This window comes from Ambystoma mexicanum, chromosome 7p (genome assembly GCF_040938575.1).
Source record: "Ambystoma mexicanum isolate Mex_15411 chromosome 7p, UKY_AmexF1_1, whole genome shotgun sequence".
NCBI lineage: Eukaryota > Metazoa > Chordata > Amphibia > Caudata > Ambystomatidae > Ambystoma > Ambystoma mexicanum.
In genome coordinates, this window is record NC_090939.1 from 165,422,200 (window position 1) to 165,444,678 (window position 22,479).

The 22,479-nt window shown below is 44.5% G+C and overlaps 1 protein-coding gene across 1 annotated transcript in view; it reads left to right on the forward strand.

The window, feature by feature from the left end:
* The first annotated feature begins 20,764 nt into the window (after positions 1-20,764).
* Positions 20,765-22,479, forward strand: part of LOC138526532 (trefoil factor 2-like) — an 84,061-nt gene continuing 82,346 nt past the window's right edge. Inside the window, exon 1 of the mRNA XM_069637335.1 lies at positions 20,765-20,925. Coding sequence (XP_069493436.1) covers positions 20,832-20,925 — 94 coding nt within the window. The 5' untranslated portion in view covers positions 20,765-20,831. The remainder of the gene's footprint in view (positions 20,926-22,479) is intronic.

Below are 22,479 nucleotides of genomic sequence, written 5' to 3' on the forward strand. Positions count from 1 at the left end.
GTGTATGGGGGTTTGTATTGTGTGTGGGATGGGGTGTGGCGATGGGGTTTGTGGGGAGTGGTTGCAGACCTGAGGGGAACATAGCTCCACTACTTCTTATCGTACACTTCGACCGCTGTGATACCTCCTACATGCCCCCCTCCCACATTTCCTATTAACTTAACGCATCCACTCACATATATATGCAGTGAAATGAGGCTGTTCCAAATCAGTATTTCTGGCTTCTCATTGATGGCCTACAATATTTTATAGCAATACCGTATTATTACCTCCTTTCCCTTGTTGTTCAGTTGTTATCTTTTTTGTGTATTGCATATACAATAGCTCTTTATTCACTGGTTTTTGATGGACTGCTTCAGAATTTACATCTACACCAACATAAATTGGCCCCTTTGGTAATTATTTTTTTGGTTGAACTATAGGCTGACACATTATATAATGACGAGAAAGATGATTTCTTGTAAAAATTGTAAAAGAATTAAACAAGTATAATAAAAAAAAATAGGCTGACACATGAATACATGTTGTTGCTTGATAACCACCTTGTGATTTCATGGCTAACATAGGTCGAGCACAGCATTTCTTATAAGGGGAATTTTGGACCACCCTATAGGGACTTAAAAAGAGTATATAGGGGTAGTTAGAGCCAGATATTAGGATTGGACAAAGCCATAAGTAACTGTGACTGGCTGGTAGATAAATATCTCTAGACTTGTCTTGCCTTGGCTCACCAGCCCCGTTTGGCGCTGCTGTGCCCCGCCACACATTTTGCACTTTACGTGAAACACAGATTGGTGATATTCCTGTTGGCCTCATTTGCATCTGAATGGTAGGGCTTTTGGGGTTGTTTCTGCATATACATTTTGCCCAGATGAGCAACCCTGGAGGAAAAAGTGGTTATGTCCTTGTTTTGAGCAGTGAAGACTTAAGGACTGTAACCCTGCCTTGCCAATGTGCCAGGCCACATTGCCCTCTTGGGTACACTGCAGTCCAACTTTGGTGCGCGGCCTGGGGGCTTAGACAGAACTGTGCCCTTTTTTTAGCTCATTGTTGGTGTTTAATCTTGTTGATGTAGTTTAGCTCAAATGGGTATTTACTTCCTTTTTCTTTTTCTGATGTTATTCTCTGTGTAGTGCAATGCCAATGTTCCGCTATGGCATATTTGTTCAGCTTTATGAGCAAAACGCAAACAATGCCATAAAGCAGAGGGAAACATATTAAGTTGTAATATACTAGCTTTGCATAATTTCACTCACCCCTTCAGCGCTCCACACGAACACAGCACATCCTTTTTTACCCGCTGAAAGACAGTTATTTCCTTATTTAATTTTTTTATTGGTTTGGCTGAATAAAATCAACCTTTCAATTTATAAGTATACAAAAGATGAAACAGCCGAATATAAAAGATAAAAAAAGAATGAACAAATTACAGGGGATAAATACATTTGCAATTCACATAAAATTCTCACTCCTCTCAGTTAAAAAGATCTAATAAAATACGTTTACTCGCTGCCTAGTAAAGCGGCCCGATTATCCCGTGAAGGCGCCAAGACTCTACATACATCAATTCAGCTGTAAAGCATTAGGAATGCTGATAGCAAGCAATTCTATCTGAAGTTCGATTTGTGCAAGGAATCTGTTGCCAAAGACTTTCTGGAGTGAAAATATTAAAATACTCAAAATGCTGTTTAAAATAGATGATACGCTTATCGTCAAGTTTATAACAGACTGTGATGAGATGTTTTCGGAGCAGTTATTTCTCACTGGTGTAAACTACACATTTTGAAGCCTGCCATAATGAGCAAAAGAAATACATGTACATGTACTCATAACATTTCTGATGAAAGTGCTTCTACATTCTCCCAAATGCACATGAAGGGGGAACATCTAACTGATAAGACCTATATTTCATATGTGAAATGATCACCAGGTATGTCAATCTTTTTTTTTCCCTAATATCATTACTGTGCTGACATGTCAAGGAGGCTAGACATATGAGCAGGCTACTGTGGAATGTCAACTTGTGGTTAGTAACCATCTTTTATACTCCATCAACATTTTCCGACAGCCCTACAGTATTTTTTTGCATACAGCTCAGTTAGTTATTGGAATGAGGCAAATATAATTCGGAGAAAGGCAGAACAGTGCCTTGATAACAATTTCTGTGTTTGTTACGGATGTCATAAACAACGTTGGGGCATAGATGTTTGGCTCCTGTCTGTGCTATCTTCATTATTGGCTGGTAGCAGCACACATGGCTATGGAATGACAATGAGTCATCTGTTGGACCATGGGCACCTTTCGTTGAGTTTGAATTGGTGATTTCAGGTGGGAATGAACACATCCTGAAAAAGTATGGAGATTAGGTCACCGCAAAGTGCATTTAAAATTCAGATATGAGGTATCTAACAAGAAAGTAACATTTTGGAAATTGTTATTGAAATTGAAAATGGTCCTCTGGAAACAGAAATTGTACAGAAAGAAAACTGCACGCTACTCTAGTGTAGATGCTATTAACCTGCGTCATCTGAATGTTAGATTGTATATCACCAATGATGAGATGCTCGGACAGGAGATCTCTTAAGCTTGGATTCTAAGATCACAAGAGAAATGGAAATTGGTCAACAGATTTTTGGCTCTTGGTGGTCCTATCTGGAACTTAAAGAGTACCAGAGAGTGAATTGAAAGGAGTAGCTAAGGGGAAGGTGGCAGGGGATCGGGGAGGGGGGGAGCAGAAGGAGGGAGAACAAAATATTGAGGACAATAGCATTTGATTCATGAGAAGATTTGCAATTAGGCCACAGAGATACAGAAGATATACAAGATCATGGTAAAGATTGTGTGACAAAGTGATAGACATTACTGAGTCAACAGGTGACTTTCCTAAACTAATCTACGAAAGAGTACCTTCACACAAAATGCTTTGGTGGGAAGCTATTATGAAAGAATAGTCCAGCATTGCAGGAAATTAGACATAAATTAGACATTTTTAGTAGTTTTAGAATGCCTACTGGAGTAGTTTTTTATTAAAAAAATTAGTCATGGTCGCCCCTCTATGAGAACGAACACAGCAAAAATGGCATGTTCTATGGGATGGTACCCACTCTGGAGTCTGCAGCCACATTTTAGCTCACTGTACCTTTCACAGATGGGAAATGTCCACTACATATCAGTCTTTGTCCTGCCCTGGGGCAGTCCAGCACCGAAAAGCTATGGCAATTCTCTTCTGAACAAGAGTACCAACAGAAACCGCAGACACGTGTTTCAGCCTTATTGGGCATCATCATTGAGGTGGATCTGTGCCTCTCTGAGCACAGTGAGCAAGGGGCCAATGTCTGGATGACCCTAGGACACTTAGGGTGACTAAACCTAAGGCCCTTGAAAAAAAAAAATGTGTCATCGGCACCCCTCTATGAGAACACGGCCAAAATGGCCTGTTCCATGGGATGGTACCCACTCTAGAGTCCGCAGCCACATTTTAGCTCACTGTACCTTTCACAGATGGTAAATACCCATTTGCAGATCAGTCTTTGTCCTGCCCACATGGGAAGTCAAGCAGCAAAATGCTCTGGCAATTCCCCTCTGAACAAGAGTACCAACAGCAACCCTATACACGTGTTTCAGCCTTGTTGGGCCTCATCAGTGAGGTGGGGCTGTGCCTCTCTGAGCACAGTGAGCAAGGGGCCAACGTCTGGATGACTCTAGGACACTTAGGGTGACTAAACCTAAGGCCCTTGAAAAAATCCACATTTTAGCTCACTCTACCTTTCACAGATGGGAAATAAACTTATGCATATCAGTCTTTGTCCCACCCACATGGGCAGAGGGGCGCCCTTGGACTATTTTTTGATTATTTAAGGGACTTAGGTTTAGTCACCCTATGTTTCCTAGGGTCACCCAGACATGGACCCCTTGTTCACTGTGCTCAGAGAGGCACAGCTCCACCTCACTGATGACGCCCAACAAGGCACCGGGGCTTAAAGGCATGGTCTAGTAAATGTTTTTATTGTCCCTACGGGTCGGCCATGTTTTTTTAAGCCTAAGTGGCTCGATTTTAGAAAACTTTCCTATGGACCTTACCCGAGTTTTCGTCCATTAAACGCACGCGAAAACAAGCACCAGGGAGCCGCCATTTTCTGATAATCCTATCTATTCCCCCATCGCCCTGGCTGACCTGCTTTTGCGGCACTAAATCAATTCCCCCGCCCCTGAGCCTGTCATCAGCAGACTCGTACCGCCCATTTCCCAACGCCTAAGCACGTCTCGTGTCAACATTTGCTGCGCTTCAGCTAATGACGTGTCGCCATGGAAATGGCAGGAGGCCTCTTTCCTCAATAAGTATAAACAGACCGTTTCACAACACACAGCAGAAGATTTTCGATTCCATTCCTCTCTCTGTGTTCCTTTGAGTATTCTGTGACTCGTTTCAGTGCTCTGGTCAGCTACCTTCGCCGCTTGTAGCCCGTGTGAACACCTGTACCATCTCGGTAAATTATTTTACTCTGTTTACCACACAATGGCTACAATAATGCCCTACATGTACGAGCCCGAGTATACCGAGGAGGAACTACTGGAAATGGAAGCACGCGAAAACGATGGGGATTCGGACGGCAGTTGGCAGGACGAATCAACAGATGAAGAGCCTGGGCCTAGTCGAATGGATGGCGTCTCCACCTGGTGCACATGCAATCGGTGCGAGCTAATGCCAACTGAGGACGAGAACTGCTGCTGCCGAGAAAGCTCGGGATGCCTGGCCTACATTTCGGAAGGCGAGCCACGACCGCAATGCATCACCGAGCTGCCAGACTTCAGGGCAGCCTGCCTCACACGGACCGTGTTGAGAATAATGATGGTGCTTATGCACGAACTTCGCGCAACTGTTCGTCCTCGTAATCCGAGTAACGAGTAAGTATACTCTGCTTGTCATGCCACTCCTATTTCATGTTCTTCTACTATATCCAAAATGACATCTACATATCATTGTAACGCATGTAAGTCGTTCAATAGTGTGCATTGTCTAGATAGCATTTGTCCGTGCAGAATGCCATTAGTTACAAGAATTGTCATTGACAACAAACGTTTATTAAACTTATCTTGGTCATTTAAAAACAGTTTGTTTCATTCCTTTTCACAGGTGGTACAGGCTGGTGGCCTATCGTTCCTTTACATGGTGCCTCCACGGGAGCCTTGGACACCGCGTTCGAAGAGTGATACACGCCTGTGCCGTTCGTGCCATTAGAGCAACGTTCCCGAGTGACAGCGGTCAGTACAGGTGATTTTCTCTCGCTGTGCTGCAACCTGACCTGTATAATCTTTAAAGTCTTGTATTTTTGTGTCATGAAAATAAGATACAAAATAAAACACCACATATATTTTAACAACGGTTGTTTCGATTTTTTAAATGAATCAAGTGTGTCTCCATTCAAGGATGGCCGTCAGACATCTGTGCTCCGAATGGGTGAAGGTCTGGTTGCTGTGAAGCAGGGTGGTCACTATCTATCTAAGCTAACATAACATATTCTCGATAATGCATGCACTAAATAACACTTGTTCAAAGTCTTTCAGTAGGTTATGTCTCTATAAAAGTCACACATATATCTATACTAACAATTACCATTGGATTATACAGGCCTTAGGGTCTTGACCACTATAATACACCGGTTGAAGTGTGGGTCTGTGCTCACAAGAATCTCTGGTATGTGGCATTTGTTATTGATAAGCAACGATATACTATCATTGATATAAAGGCGATATACTATATATTGATATAAAGGCGGTTCGCGCCAGTGGATGAGCGCTGGCATGGGGGGCTGTCAGGGGCGCGAAAGGCCAAGTTGCCAAACTACATGTACACTTCAAAAGGTGTCCCACGCCAAGGGGCCATCGGTCACATGGCCTCCTCAGACCCCGTGTCTCCAGCCAGGCCTCCCCTTGAAGCAGGCCGCCCCCCTGCAATCCACATAAGTGTGTCTCCATTCAGCAGTCTTCCTGTGCCTTATCTGCACGCCCCAGGGCCATCCATCCCACCCCCCTGTATCAAAAGCGGTTCGCGCCGGTGGATGCGCGCTGGCATGGGGGGCTGTGACGGGCGCAAACGGCCAAGGTGCCAAACTACATGTACACTTCAAAAGGTGTGCCACGCCAAGGGGCCATCGGTCACATGGCCTCCTCAGACCCCGTGTCTCCATGCAGGCCTCCCCTTCAAGCAGGCCGCCCCCCTAATACCACGACATACATACGTCATGCATTCACAAACACACCCCAGATTCTAATACTTTAAAAACCTCTCGATATGTCTCATGAGAACATCTTTGTGCTTTGCAAGTCAACTCCTGAACGTGCCTGGGAACCACTGAGATCTATGCTAATCTGCTCGTCGTCGTGCTATCCGTGAACTTCTGTGACCGCTTCGAGCATACCCATCAGTGTGCTACCTGTGGCCACCCACCTATTCTCCTGCAACATACTGCTCTGCTTGCTGAATCCAACTGTTTGTTGGTCAAGGTAAGGCCATGTATCCAGGTCATATTTCGCAGATTTTTAAATTTCTATCTATTTGCGAGTAGAGTACCAAATAGTGCTATGTTCATTGGTCTCATTGCTATTGACTTGAATTTCCATTGCTATGCTATCAATAGATCTATTTATTTGCAATTGTCATCGAATTGCATCCTTCGGGGGTCCAGTCTATGATGTAAGCATGTTTCCTTCTCGTGCAATACAGAACATCCAAGGGATGAGTCACATGTTCAGTTTTTAGTCACATAATTTATACATTTCTGCAACTTATGCAAATACTAAGCCGCACATAATGAACTGGTATAGTTCCTGCGACCAAAACAACCTTGCATTGATCATTGTATGATTCATTTACTTTTGTATCAAATCTTTATTCTTGAAGATTGTATAATAATGTCGATATTTACTTTTCAGATTTATCAACAATGCCTGCCTGTTCGATTAGCGGTTGCCCTTCGAAGACCCATGTGAAATCTGAAGGCACTACAATGCATGTATTCCCGAAAACTGTTGATCGAATAAGAGAATGGGTCAGACATTGCAGATATCCACTGGATGAGCTGGAAAGTAGAGTCCAACAAGTCTTACAGGACAAGAGGGGTGATCGATACCGCATCTGCAGCCGGCACTTTTCCTTGGACATGTACACAACATCTTGGGTAACAAAGAAGAATAAATGGCGAACGACACGGAAATTGCTCGAAAACGCTATTCCCACTCTATTCGTCCACATTCCGCCACCGGTGAGTCAAGTGTCCGGATTTAGCTTTAGGCCTTGCGGTAGTGTGTAGGTATCCGAACGGATTAATTGATATTGTAGGTGTTCTATCCCTTGTAATAATTTTGATATTGATATGATTGTATAGTTGTTTGAATAATGACATTTACCAATATATTCTTTTTCGATTTCATAACCCACAAACGCAATGTATATATATGGGAACAGGGAACTGTACTGTATTGAGCATTTTACAAGTATTCTGTCGCCTTACATGGCTATTTTTAATATTGGCATTTCATTATCAATCATTAATTTACCTTTACAACTTCTTGACTATCCCTTGAATCTGAAGCAAGAACATTCTACATCCTTGACGTGGTCGCAGTTATCAACCACTTCTAGAGCGTATCAGGTAATCTTACTAGGCTAATCCGCTACAGACCTGTTTTATGCATGTCAAGTAAAATTTTTATTTTATCGTGTAATCATTTTACCGAATGTTTGGTTAGTGCTTTCCAATTGATATACACCTTAGTTATCATCCACTGGTGTTTATTTTCGGTTATAATTAGTGTTATCCATACTAATGCAAGTACTTTCTTTCAGGGAGATGCTGAAGCGTCCGCCACATCTACAACATTTCTAGATGTTCTTCAACAGCAGGAGGTATGGATATTGACAGCTCCATCGAGCGTCATCATCAGAGCTGGAATTCTTGTCGTTTGATTGTTCTACACAATGTTTCATTCGTGGTTAGCCGTTGATATGTACCTGTGCTGTCGACCCCAGGTGTGTGTTATGTTTTCACTATTGTAATCCTCACTAATGCAAGTACTATGTTTCAGGCAGTTGATGGAGCGTCAACCCCTGCACTTGATGCAGAGCCTGACATTCAAGTAATTCCAGGGGAAGTGGAAGCGGGACCATGCGTATACGAATCGGCACAACAGCTTTCGGAAGTGCGCACTACATTTGCAACATCCATAGATATTCTTCAGCAGCACGAGGTATGGATAATGACAGCTCCATCATGCGTGATCATATTATGTGATTCCATTTGCTATACTTTCTTCCCTATTAACGCAAGTGCTGTGTTTCAGGGAGACGACGAAGCTTCCACTACAATCACAACATCCAATTTAGATGATGCAGATGTAAATAAATCGGAGAAATAAGTCGATGAAATGTGATCATATTTGGATTTTCCTTGATTCTTTTGGACAATGCATCATTTGCGGTTATCTCTTTATATGTACCTGTGCGTTCGACCCCAAGTGTGTGTTATGTTTCCAATATTGAAAACCATACTAATCCAAGTACTGTGTTTCAGGGAGACGACGGAGCTTCCACCACAATCACAACATCTCATTTAGATGATGCAGATGTAAAGGAATCGTTGAAATAAGTCGATGAAATGTGATCATATTTGGACTTATCTTGATTCTTTTGGACAATGCATCATTTGTGGTTATCTCTTTATATGTACCTGTGCGGTCAACCCCAAGTGTGTGTTGTGTTTCCAATATTGAAAAGCATACTAATGCAAGTACTGTGTTTCAGGGAGATGCGGATGCCTCCTCTCCAATACAACCATTCATGGTAGTCCATGCAGAACCAGAGGTATGGATACTGACAGTTCCATCGAAATAGATCATCACTGGTCGAATACTTGTCCTTTGATTGTTGCACACAATGTTTAAATCGTGTTTGGCTATTGAGATGTACCTGTGTGTTCGTCCTCACGTGTGTTTTATGCTAACAATATTTTGATACATAGTAATGAAAGTACTATGTTTCAGGGAGACGATGGAGCCTCATTCCGTGCTGTCTATGCGGATACAGTTAATGTAGTCGTTCCAGTGCAAGAGGAAGGGAGGACATGCGGAAACGAATCGGAGCTATAGCGTGCAGATGTTGAAGGTCGAGTCAAAAAAGTTGCAAAGAAAAAAAAACAAAAAAAGGTTAGTTACAAACAGTTCATAACTTTAAAAAAATGTTTGGGTGGGGACTATTTTATGTTTTTTTCCAATCAATTCTACTAGACTCCATCTTGTGTTTAAACTGAACATCCCTTTTCCAAACTCTCCTCCAGTTACCCGTGGGTGTCAGAACTATACACACACAGACAGTGAAGCGAATGAGAGATGTGGCTTGCCAGACCGTGTACACTATGGAGGAACTATTAATTGAGGCGAGGCATGTTCAGGCTCGAGATGCTCATGTCCAATGGCCAGAACATGAATTAACTGTGTTTGGAGACTACAGCAAAGTTGCATTGGACCATAGCTAGAGTGCGACCGCACCACCACAAGAAGATGTTATTGAATGTATTGAAGATAGCTCTGAAGTAGTTGCAGATCAATTTACACAATCTACACCCGCCAAAAATTTGCCACCAAAAAACCTGTCGACATTGTTGTGTTCTCCCATCAATGTTGAAGTAATAGATGTCGAAATGACAGAGAATGAACCAGCCGCAGCATCCATAGACGCATCAGAACTTGATATCAGCGATATTACTTTCCAATGTGTTGAAATCTCCACAACGTCACAGGCCGAAACAACGTTGACGCAGGATGACAGTCTAATGAAAGAGAGCAAATACATTGTATTCGACAGTTGTTTGATGGAAATTATAAGTATGCTGAAATGTGTGCATTCCATTAGAGGAAAAGTATGTGGGAAGCCATTGATTAATGTGACTCGTCAAATAAAAGGCAGTAACGTCAAAATTAATGCCGCCTGTAGATTAAATCATAGGTTCTCATGGTCTGCACAACCGATGCTGGGGAAACTGCCAGCAGGCAATCTACTGTGTGCAGCTGCACCACTTTTTAGTGGCTCCAGTTTTATAAAGTTAGAGGCTTTCTTTCAGTTTGTGGGACTCCATTTCATTTCTAAAGCGCTGTACTACATATACCAACGTGATTATCTGTTTCCGGCCATTAGTGATGCTTGGAAAATTGAACAATTCTCTCTAGCAAGTACATTCGAAGGCAAACGATTCAGGCTAGCCGGCGATGGACAGTGCGACAGCCCTGGATTTTCTGCCAAGTACTGCACCTACCACTTTCAGGACATGGATAGTAAGAAAATTGTGAGTTTGGTGGTCGTGCAGGTAACACAATGTACATCGTCAGTGGCCATGGAGAAACTAGGATTTATAAAATCAGTGGAATATCTACAATCAAGGGGAATGCACATCGACCTCATAGCCACGGATAGACAGTAGGTATTTTGCAGTGGTCACATTCTATCACCAACCATCTTTGGTGGAGCTCAAAAACTTGTGAGGGGTCAGTGGACATACTACTTGAAAAATGGCGGTCACTGATGCACCACTGTACCAACGTTAACCGCTGGACAGCAAATGAACATTTCCACCAATGTGAACATGGCCCTTTGTCCCCAGAGGAGGCACGGAAGAAGAAGTGGTTGATTCCATCTCCACCGACACACAAAGCCATTGAGAAAACTGTTTTCGACAAAACTCTATCAAGAGATTTGAGAGGACTGACAGAATTCTGTCACACAGGAGATTTGGAGGTGTTCCACGATATGTGCCTAAAGTACAGGCCAAAGCGCTTGCATTTTAGCTTTCGGGGCATGAAACATCGCACTCTACTAGCGGTCTTGGCCCATAACAGCAATGTCGGACGTGAACAATCTAGGACCAGGGGTAAAGTAAGGATGCCTCGCTACACTAAGGTGTTTTCAAAACGAAGTAAGCAATGGGTGATCAAACCAGTCTATGATGAAATGCAGTTCGACTTTGTGAAAGGCCTTATTGTTGCTGTGTTAGAGAAGCACAGATATGGAATTTCGGACATTTCTGTGCAGAGCAGTGATCCATTGCCACCGAACATTGCGACTGTGCCATGCCCACCCGAAGCACAGCTGATTGTGAAGTACAAAGCCCGGTTTAAATAACTGCAATACGATTGTCTTTTTGTAAATAAATGTTATTGTACAGTGTACCTGTAACCCTAACCCCTACCTTCACCATCATGGGTGGCGAACAAGCTGGGTGTCATCTTTGAATTCTCTCTATTCACCTCATATATGTGTATGTATATATTTTTCTCATGTCTCATCTCATGTAAATGTAAATGTAAATGCTGCGCACTGTTAATGGAGGGGAGGCTTGCGTATTGCAAATAAAACAAACAAACAAACAATAAATCTCACTTTTAACTCAACTCCTGTGGTACTTTATACTTTCCCTGACCTTCCGCAAAAAATTAAATGTCTCAATTTGGGCTGCAAAGCTCGCAGACAACGGGGACAAAATTGGGGCACTTAGAACGCGCCAGCCAAGTGGGCCGTGGCATTTGGGAGAGAAGCCAGTTCGCATTTGCACATTGAGGCGCACTACATAGACGGATTCTAAACTTCAAGTTCTCACAGATGCCTATACTACGTGATGTTGCAAATAAAGAATGCGAAGGACAGCGCCCAGATGAGGCCCACAAGTCGCACTGGAAGTATAAGGGTCTATTGTTTTTTGACCTTGAGACAGGGACCATGCCGAAAGAACTACATTTGAAGGGAGTGCACAATAACGTAAGAGACGATAAGGCAGAAAATTCAGAAACTAGACCGAGTTTCATTTTAGTTCAGTATACGAAAAATCATTGTCAAGAGCACGGTCCGTTTTACAGACTGCATTACGAAGAGACACAATGGTAATTTCAAATATAATGTAAGTAAATCTTTACACGCTTTTATACCGGAATGAAGATTTAATGAATGGATGCATGAATAAATGAATGAATGAAGAGCTAGGAAAAGCAAGTAAAACGTGTTCGTAGTGGGCACATGGGCATGCAGGTCCACTGGTCTCACCGATCTCGATCCTTGGCCCAGCCACTTTTCCCTGCACTGCCTACCTGCACTACGGGACTGTCTCTGTATCCTTCAGCCCCTTCTCCCGGCATTTACCTTGCACTTGCCACCAGCTGGCCCTATTATTTAATTTGTATTCAACTAACCATGTACAGCCCTTCCCCATGCGCGATCAGAAAGACACCTGGCCTAGTAGGATCGTTGTCTGTCTGCCCTTGTTCCCCACCTGTCTCGTCACGCCTAGAAACACTTGAGTATAGGCGCGTTACAAATGCCATATCATATATCATATCATTCCTCACGCATGTAGACTAACTGTCGTTTATCATTGTGTGTTTGCCTCGATTTATCTTGTTACTTTTCGCATTGATTTTAGAGACGAACATACTCCATTGAACTATCCTTGCAAGCAAATAGTTTCTGATCGGCTGTAATAAATAAAATGAGTAATATTAATGAAGTTCGGCTAGCGAGACTAATTATAATTATTTTGTTTTCATAACAGGTATTTGATCCCATTCTGCCACTGCCATCTGTTTGAGACACCGGCGGATGGATTCTTCAGCAGACACCTGCAGCTTCGTGTCAACAACTGGAGCACGATCACCATATTATGGGACGATCGCCAAGGGCCCACATGCCCTTACGCTGTACTAGTGGCTAGAAGCAACATATCAACCTTTAGGCTGGACTAGTGCCTAGTTGATGGAACAGCCTTGCGGTTCACCGTGCTTCCAAAGTGATTCTTTTTACGAAAATGAACACCCTGTGTACCATAAAGGAACAGCGCATGACTCAAGATGAAACGGAACAGTTATTGCGGATACAGATAAAAGAAAATAAATGGCTTTCGGAGTTCATATGGCAATTGCTGAATATTCTCTAAACATTGAATGTCAAATAAATGTACTTTACCAAATGTACCGCGTTGCTGTTTCATTTTAAAGTACAGTTTCCTATTCCGAATTGTGGCGCGCTGTGTTGTGAGTTGATCTGTGTTGGTTTCCGGGTTCTGTGTGGAGTCGCGCAGAAGACAACTGGGCGCGTTTGCCTACGCAGCACAGTAACGTCACGGAGAGAGGCGGGGAATATGAATGTTTTGATAATGTCAGGCTCAGGGGCGGGGGAATTGATTTAGTGCTGCAGAAGCAGGTCAGCCAGGGCGATGGGGGAAAAGATAGGATTATCAGAAAATGGCGGCTCCCTGGTGCTTGTTTTCGCGTGCGTTTAATGGACGAAAACTCGGGTAAGGTCCATAGGAACGTTTTCTAAAATCGAGCCACTTAGGCTTAAAAAAACATGGCCGACCCGTAGGGACAATAAAAATGTTTACTAGACCATGCCTTTAATGTTGCAGGAAGCCCGGGTCCTGGAGGCAGCAGCACCGGGGGTTATCATGCCCTCACTTTGAAGACCCATAATCATGGTTTTTCCACCTCCCCCAATTTTGGGTAAGATGTGTGTGCTTGGAGGGGAGTTAGTTCCTGGTCTCCTGAACAAAACATTGTGGCATCACTACAAAGACCAGAATTCCTTGAGACTGTAATTAAACAAGCAATTGGCAACCGCTGAATATAAACACAGCCTCCCTGAAGAGAGTTGGAGACTCGAAAGTACTTGGAGGAGCAGAACTGTTGTGCATTTGAACTGGCAGTTGGGATTTAACACTGGTATATTTCATTTTGAACATTTTGTGGCAGTTGGAATTTAACCCTGTTATTTTTTAACATTGCTGGGATCAAACCCTGTTATTACTAGTTTGAGGATTAAAAAGACTGGGAACTAGAGTTCGCGCCTGACCTTTTCTTTTTTACTTAATGTTGCAGGAAGCTCGGGTCCTGGAGGCAGCAGCACCTTGGGTTAACATGCCCTCACTTTGAAGAGCCATAATCATGGTTTTTCCCCCTCCCCCAATTTTGGGTACGATGTGTGTGTTTGGAGGGGAGTTAGTTCCTGGTCTCCTGAACAAAACATTGTGGCATCACTACAAAGACCAGAATTCCTTGAGACTGTAATTAAACAAGCAATTGGCAACAGCTGAATATAAACACAGCCTCCCTGAAGAGAGTTGGAGACTTGAAAGTACTTGGAGGAGCAGAACTATTGTGCATTTGAACCGGCAGTTGGGATTTAACCCTGGTATATTTCTTGTTGAACATGTTGTGGCAGTTCGGATCTAACCCTGCTATTTTTTAACATTGCTGGGATCAAACCCTCTTATTACTAGTTTGAGTATTAAAAAGACTGGGAACTAGAGTTCGCGCCTGACCTTTTCTTTTTTACTTAATGTTGCAGGAAGCCCGGGTCCTGGAGGCAGCAGCACCGGGGTTATCATACCCTCACTTTGAAGAGCCATAATCATGGTTTTTTCCCCCTCCCAAATTTTGGGTAAGATGTGTGTGTTTGGAGGGGAGTTAGTTCCTGGTCTCCTGAACACAACATTGTGGCATCACTACAAAGACCAGAATTCCTTGAGACTGTAATTAAACAAGCAATTGGCAACAGCTGAATATAAACACAGCCTCCCTGAAGAGAGTTGGAGACTCGAAAGTACTTGGAGGAGCAGAACTACTGTGCATTTGAACTGGCAGTTGGGATTTAACCCTGGTATATTTCTTTGTGAACATTTTGTGGCAGTTGGAATTTAACCCTGTTATTTCTAACATTGCTGGGATCAAACCCTGTTATTACTAGTTTGAGGATTAAAAAGACTGGGAACTAGAGTGCGCACCTGACCTTTTCTTTTTTACTTAATGTTGCAGGAAGCCCGGGTCCTGGAGGCAGCAGCACCGTGGGTTATTATGCCCTCACTTTGAAGAGCCATAATCATGGTTTTTCCCCCTCCCTCAATTTTGGGTAAGATGTGTGTGCTTGGAGGGGAGTTAGTTCCTGGTCTCCTGAACAAAACATTGTGGCATTACTACAAAGACCAGAATTCCTTGAGACTGTAATTAAACAAGCAATTGGCCGGGGCACTGTTGCGCGGCTTTGGCCGCAGCTTGAGAGGCTCCGGCAACTGCAACATTATCCTGTGAAATATCCTGCATCTCTGGGACGCTGATTGTTTGGTACTTGCAGCGATCGGGGTGTGTTGTGAATCGAGCCGCTGTGTGTGCTCTCTGAGGCGCCCACGATCTTTGGTGAGGTGGCACCGGGAATCGCGGCCCCACTGAGCGCTGGTGGTGGAGGAGAGACGTGGAGTGGTGGGTCCCGGACTCCTGGCGGGAAGTCCGTCGTGAAGGACTACTGGCTGATCGGGGCAGCTGATGCTCAGCAACGGTGGAAAGTGCTGTCTCTCTGCTTCCCGGGAGGGGCGTTGCTCGGGTTGAGCGTTCCTGGCCCCGTGGGGGAGGAGAGCTGACGTGGGGCCAGGATTGTAGGCACAGTAGAGCAGCACTGGTGGCTTCTGCTAGACGCCGTGACTGCGGCGGTGGAGGACGGGTCATCTGGTCTGGCGGTGCGCCAGTGACCTGCAGGAGGGATACCTGTGGTGGCTGCCTGGTTGAGGCTGATCGGCCTGCCGGAGGTGACGGCCGTCCCATTGGATCGTGACACGGCTCCTTGCTGGAGGAGGCAGTCAACTTGCGGTGGTGCCCTGCGGCTCCCTCCCCTCTTCTCCCTTGTGGTGCCGGCGTGCTGGGCAGGCTTCTGTCTGGCTTCCCCCGTATACATCCTGGGAGAAACTGGCTGGTGGTGAGGGGGGACGATGGCGGGTGACTGAGGTAGTCCCCGCGCGGCCTGGACCCATTGGATGATTGTGCCCTTGCTGGGAAGAAGCGCCATTTGTAGTCTCCTGACGGACCTCCCCCGAGAAGTGTAGGAGCCTCCCGGCTGCTTCGAAGTGGTGGTGGCCTTCACTGTTTTTCTTTCTTGTTCCTGGGCTGGCTGCTCCCAGTAGGTCCCTGGTTCCTGCCTGGCTGGACAGTGGCTTCTGTTGGAGAACATTTGAGGTCATCGCCTGAGACGGTGGATGGGGAATACATGGTGGGTGCATAGCTGCGCAGTTCTTCCTTCAGCCTTTAATACGGCATTAATACAGAGCTTTTGGAGGCGGGTGGAGCTGCCCTGAGAAATTGCACTAGAGCCTTGGGCTCACTGACTCCAGCTTTGTGCCCTAAGTTATTAGCGGGGGCAGTGAGTGACCCTTCCTCTGTTTTGGTGTGGTTGGTGACGGTAAGCCTTACTGGTTCTGTTACCTCCTGGACTGGCGTGGGCGGGCTTGAATGGGGAATCATCGTAAGCAGGCCAAAATGGATCAGTTTGCTTGCCCTGATCGGGCCCAGTTGCCCCCGGCGGCCGTGGCTGCCCCTCCCCAGGCCCAGTTGGATGTGGCTGCTCTGAATTCAACACTGCTGGCCCTGAAGAGTAGCACGGACAATCTGGGGGCCAAAATTGATGCCTTAACCTGCAAAGTTGATGTTTCAGCAGTGCAAATAGAGAAGTTATGTGGCCACAAGATGTGTGAAAATGACACCGCTGAGCTGCTAATCTTGGTAGTGACTAATTCAAACAGCAGTGAGTTTTCCCATGATGAAGGGTTTTGGAAGTAGAATATGAGGTGGTCGTTTTTGTTAGACTACTATGTTCGGAAAACAGAACCCATTTAGGGTTGGTGCAGATAGAGGTAAAAGGTAACTGCAGAGACTAAGTATCGAGTGAGCACAACATCTAGAACTTTTGTGAACACTAGAGCGTCATGCTAAGGTCGCAATTTAGAGCGGGTGACAAAATAAGAGTGTATAATTGGTTCTTGTGTGATCCAGTAATGTTGCCAGTTTGTTAACCAGAAATTGCAGTGTCTTTTCGTAAATGAGATAAACGGTTTTATCGAGGCAACGTATAGTTGTTTTTTTAGATGAAGAATGACTCGTCTTGGAGTCGTGTTTAAAAGGTTATTTACTAACTTTTTTTGCACTAATGCTATATATGGTAATTGTTCCCGTGATATATACTGAGTGGCCTAGGTTTGTCTTCCACTTTTAGATCAGTTTACTAATGAGAAGTAATTCCTATCTACCAGCTGTATGAAACAATCGATAAAGTCAAGTGGTAAAATAAACCGTCATTAATTTGTTATGGTTTTATAGCTGTCTATTTAACGTTGTAACAGCACTAATTAAGGCTGTATGTCCTGTTCCCCTAGGTCATTGTTGAATTATAAACCAATTAAACCACCCAAGGAGTGCTCAAGGTTGGATACCTGGTGTTGCAATGGCGAGCATTGGAAAGGGATGTAATACGACACAAAAGTTTACCCCTGATGAATTTCTCTGTACTATTTTCTGACGCAAATGGGAACGAAACATGTCGGGATCATGTATACTGTTATATTAATTAAGCAATTAGAATAGGACATTGATTGTCTACTAGAGTTCCCTGAAGAAGGAATTTGTCAATAAATGTAGTAAATGTTGTTATGCTAAACACATGAATGTATGATTTTGAAAAGTGTTAGCAGGTGAATGTGTCTTTTGCCACTGTGCATTGTTCTTTCCATTGGAATCTATAACAAATATATCGGAGTTTTAGATGCTTCTGATTATTTAACACATGTAACTTTATTTGAGAATGAAATATGTAAAGCAATTTACATTATTTTATGATTTATTTTTTAATGAAATATATGTAATAAAGAACAAATTTGTTTGTATAATGTGGTGTGAGGATATAATTTAAAATAATTACTCCAGGATTGTTTTGAGTTGAATTACGATATATTGTCTTTTTTTTCATCTTTTATATACTCTTTTGAGCAATACTCCAACGGGTGGTGTCCCTTGTGGACTTAGACCTTGATAGGGGACAGGCAAGAGTTGTCAAGACCTGTTAATAGAATGGTATAGGTTTTACTAGGGCACGGCCTTGACCTCTTTAAAATACCCTCAATCCTTACTAGTTGTTTCCTTGTCCTTCATACTCACGGTGTATTGTACACTGAGGGGAGGGGACCGGAGCATAATACAGAGCAGATATATACTTAGATGAAAACAATGTGCTGGTCCCAGTGGTCGAAGTGAGCGGGAGCTGTTGGGAGCGGTGCTCCTATACTTTTTTAAATTACCTTGTACAGCTCCTATACTAAAAAGAAACCGTTCTGGAATGGTTTTGTTTTAAAATAAAAGTGTAGGAAGAAGTTGAAACCTTCACTTTCAGTGCACTGCACTACACGATCCCTTAACCAGCAGGTGCAAGTGTTTGCGGGGTGTATTGTGTGTGGGAGGGGTTGTGGCTGTCAGGTTTGTGGGGATTGTGTGCAGGGAACATAGTTCCACTAATTCTTTTCGTGCACTTCGACCACTGGCATGCACACGTGCAGATACACTGAGCACTGTTCCTCCCTTATACTTGCTCCTGGAATCACCACTACCAGTCCTCCACTTTTGCATACAAAGCGCAAGCAGCTGCACTGCTCAGGAACACTTTGGGCCCGATTCCACTCTGAAAAGCCTTTCTTCCCACTGGGCATTGCTAGCCACCGACGCTATTTAGGGGTAGCTCCTGCTACCCCTAACTTTCACTTTGTTGCCACTGGCACTGTCCTTGGCCTTGCAACCATTCGGATTGCAAGGATCAGAAAGCATGAAGGACTCTCATGAATTTATTGATCAGCCTCAGAACCAAGGCTTTGCAAAGCATTGCATCCCATGTTGTATGCTGTCGCTCTCATGGCCTGGCCCGTGTTTGGCACTTGGAGACACACCAGACCCCCTGTTTCGGCTTTGCCAATGAATTCCCTGGCTTCCTCCGCTCTAGTAAATAGTACGTTCAGAATCTTAGCGCCAGTGTATTTATATTTCCACACATTTTCGAAGCAGTTGTCTGTCATTTCTTCAAACTTTGTACGTCAGTCCGCGTGTGGCTGTGGCTGTCCAGCCTTGCTTTGGTGCTCGCTGCAGAAGAGCCCATTGGCTTTGTCTTTTCACCGCGCCTTTATCCGTGTTTGACAGATTTACACAAAGTCAAGGCTGTTGCCCGCTTGCCAACTCTACAGACAAGCATACCTCCACGCTGCATTCATCATACTTTCCTTTCTGTCATGCCACTTCCCTCTGCTGAGGTAGGGTTTCATGTTGCAGGGGAATGGATGGTTGCATCTCTTGTCTGCGTGCATGGGCATTTGTTCGTCTGCATCAGCAGAACGTGTGTGCAGAGTTGATCATCAACATAATTAGCAGCGTCCCTCTCTTTGCCGGCTTGTGTAGGCTGCGGCTTCCTCTCGCGTCTACATGATCTGGGTAGCACTTAGTATGTTATCCTGGGGACCACCGAGCCCTTAGTGGGATGATAAAACGGAAGACCCTCCCATTGCATTGGATGCCACAACCTTGCATCAGTTCACATACTGATTTAATAGTGTTAAAAGATACAACAACCAGGGTACTTCCTGAAGCACTGCAAGTTAACGATGCCTGCTGCAGCACACCGTGCGTCCTCGCTCTGCCTGGACGTTATGTGCACACACACTCTCTTTATGCAAAGGAGATACATTCATTGCAAGTCTGTCCATGCTAACAATCCTTTTTTGTGAATATCTAACTTGCTACATACTCCAGGATCTTAATGAGCCGCGCAGAGACCAGGATTCACATCTCACCTCTCAGGAGTTTTAATTGTTGCAGGGTCACTGTCCGGGCAGGGATGTTTACTCATTCAGTGGCGCTGGGTCCACACTTGTTGCCTGCACCCTGCTAATGAAATTTGGCAGCAGGGGTCTGGCTTAGCCAGTGCCACAGCAGTGGTGAAGGCAGTACTCTGCAACAGGCACTGCCCACCGGCAGTCAAGCTCCCCATCCTCTGCGCTGACTCTTGGGAGGAGTTGGCGCTTCCGTCAAGAAAATAAAAAATACAATAAATGTTTTTTTTAAATACAGAAGTCGCAAGCTAGACCACAGGGGTTGCGGCCAATGACGGCCCTGTGTGCCACTGGCACAGGTACACACTATGCTTTTGGCATGGAGAGTATGAGAGGGGACTCTGATCATTTTATCAATTCATAAAAATCAAAAAAGCCAAGGCTTCTACACCCTTTCCAGGTGGCAATTCCTCACACAGAGGATGTAATGTTACTCCTCCGTGTCAATCGCCCCTCAATGTCCATTCCATCTTTTGCCTCTCTGCTGACACTATCAGCACAGGTCAGTATCCTCTCTGCCCACACGCACAAAGGATGAGCCGGGACATTCGGGGTTGCTAATGAGTGTAATCAGTCGTTAAACATAAGCGATTGAGCGGCCTGTTGTAAAGTCGAGTGATGATTAACCTGCCCACAATAAACTCTGTGTCACAGGGAGGGACTCTGTTGACACTGACATCCATATATACGTGTGTCTGGTGGTATAAAGTACTTTGACAAATAAAGACAGGAGTTCCAGAGAAATGGCATTTTACCCACAGGTACACATTGAAGCGATGACTCCTCTTCTCAGGTGCATAATCCTTGGCACCGAACAGATGAAGCCCTTGGAGTACGGCCTGCCATGAGGAAGCCATTGTTTACAGCACATTCAGGCAAATAATGGCACTCGTAGCACTCACGCAATGCTTTATATAAACAAGACCCTGTACAGCCCTGGAAACATTGCCAATTATGGGTGTATCAAGACCAACAGAGCTACACTCCCTCAGTAAATATTCCCCAATCCTAAAAAACAAACAGGGCCTGTGGTATAAAACAGAGCACTTCCAGTCGAATCATTTATTCCAGGCCTTGAATGTCTGCATAAAGGACCGGCGATCCAGATCCAACATGGCTGACAAGGCATTGCTTTTGCTGGCAGCTGTCCTGGTTATTGGGCTGGCAAATGTGGTAACGGGCTCTCGTCATCGTCATCCTGATCATAGTAAGTGCCTTCTCATGCCAGTGCGGCATGGTTCAACACGAGACCCCGTGAGGATATTTTGTAGGAGCATGCATAGGATGGCCAACCGTTGTGTTTTTTGGGCACTGTCCTGATATTTTGACCCACGTCCCACGCAGCGAGTCTGGTACAGTGAAAGGCCCATATCTGGCTTGTGTATAGCAGTATCTACTGCCTTCCCAGCCCTTTGAGCACAGACTAAAGAGCTTTGTTTGTCTATGCTGACGTTGTATTGCAAGCACGGGGCAGCCCAACAGCTGACCCTGCGTTGTCAATAGCCTTTTAACACATCATTTGCTTCATAAGAGCAGTGACACGTGTGATTAGTGGTAGATGGCCTCAGAGACAGCTGCGAGTGGCCATTGGGTGATGAGTATTGTCACTTAAGACTAGAGGTGTGAGTGGTGGGCAATCAGAAGTGCGTGTGGTGCAGAATGCTGCATCCTATGTGAATCCATGACTACAAGCTGGTGATATTATCATGCATTTTCTTTGAGTTTTGATGATATAGTTTTAAACCCAAAGGGCAGTGTTCTAGACCCACATTACTTTCCATGCTGCTACTGTAAACTTCCATTCAGAATTGGTAGCATAAAGCTATACTTTTACTCCTTCCTCGATGTATTTGTATCATGCTATATTTAGTGTCGCGTTGGGTTATTATGTAACAATGTAATGTGTTAGCTCGTTAAATGCAAACATTTGTATGAATACAATCTGGGAAGATATGTTCAGTGTCTAAATGGCAGCCTGTGCTCAAATCGCCATTTCACCAGTTGGATAAAGACGGTTATCATGGGCAAATTATTTAACGTTACTGTGTAGTTTCTGCCAACACTGGGAGTCCCTATAAGTGATTCACTTCACAGTTTACTCTATTAAAAAAACAAACCTCACTCCTCTGATATAGTGTTGCTCCATATATAACAATGGCCCTTTAAGTGGTGGAAACCGCAAAGTAAATGCAGAGGGAGTCCTGCATTGCGACTTTGGACATGTGGTTAGAGACATGATGCAAATGGGGCCTATCCATTGTTGCCCAGCAAATGTTCATTAGTCAGGGCACCTGCTTCCTCTGCATCTAGGCTCTTGGAGTGTGGGCATCATGCCATCTCCTAGAGAGGAGTCCAGGGCAGTTCAAGTGCTCCCTCGCCAATGGATCCTAGGAATTGTGCTTGGATGTCCCCGCCTCCTCTGGGTCTACACTCACTGTGTCCCCGAGGGATCCCTGCTACCCCAATCCTCACGTCTCTTCTGTTTATTTGCGTTCCCTCTTTCCGCTGCTCTGGACAGGGGAAGTGTCTTAGTAGCCGCATGCAGGGCTAGATTTCCAGACATAAAATAGACTCTTAAGCTCCCTGCACTAGTCTGGCTGCTGAGCACATCCCCCCAAACCTCGCCTGAGGCTGATGAACTCATCTAATTCGACTGCCTTGGTATGGTAGAGCGAGGGCCAAGAGACCACCTTGGCGGTGGAACGCTGTGCTCTGCAAAGTTTTCATAAATCACCATGATCATTTCCGGGTTAGTCTTCCG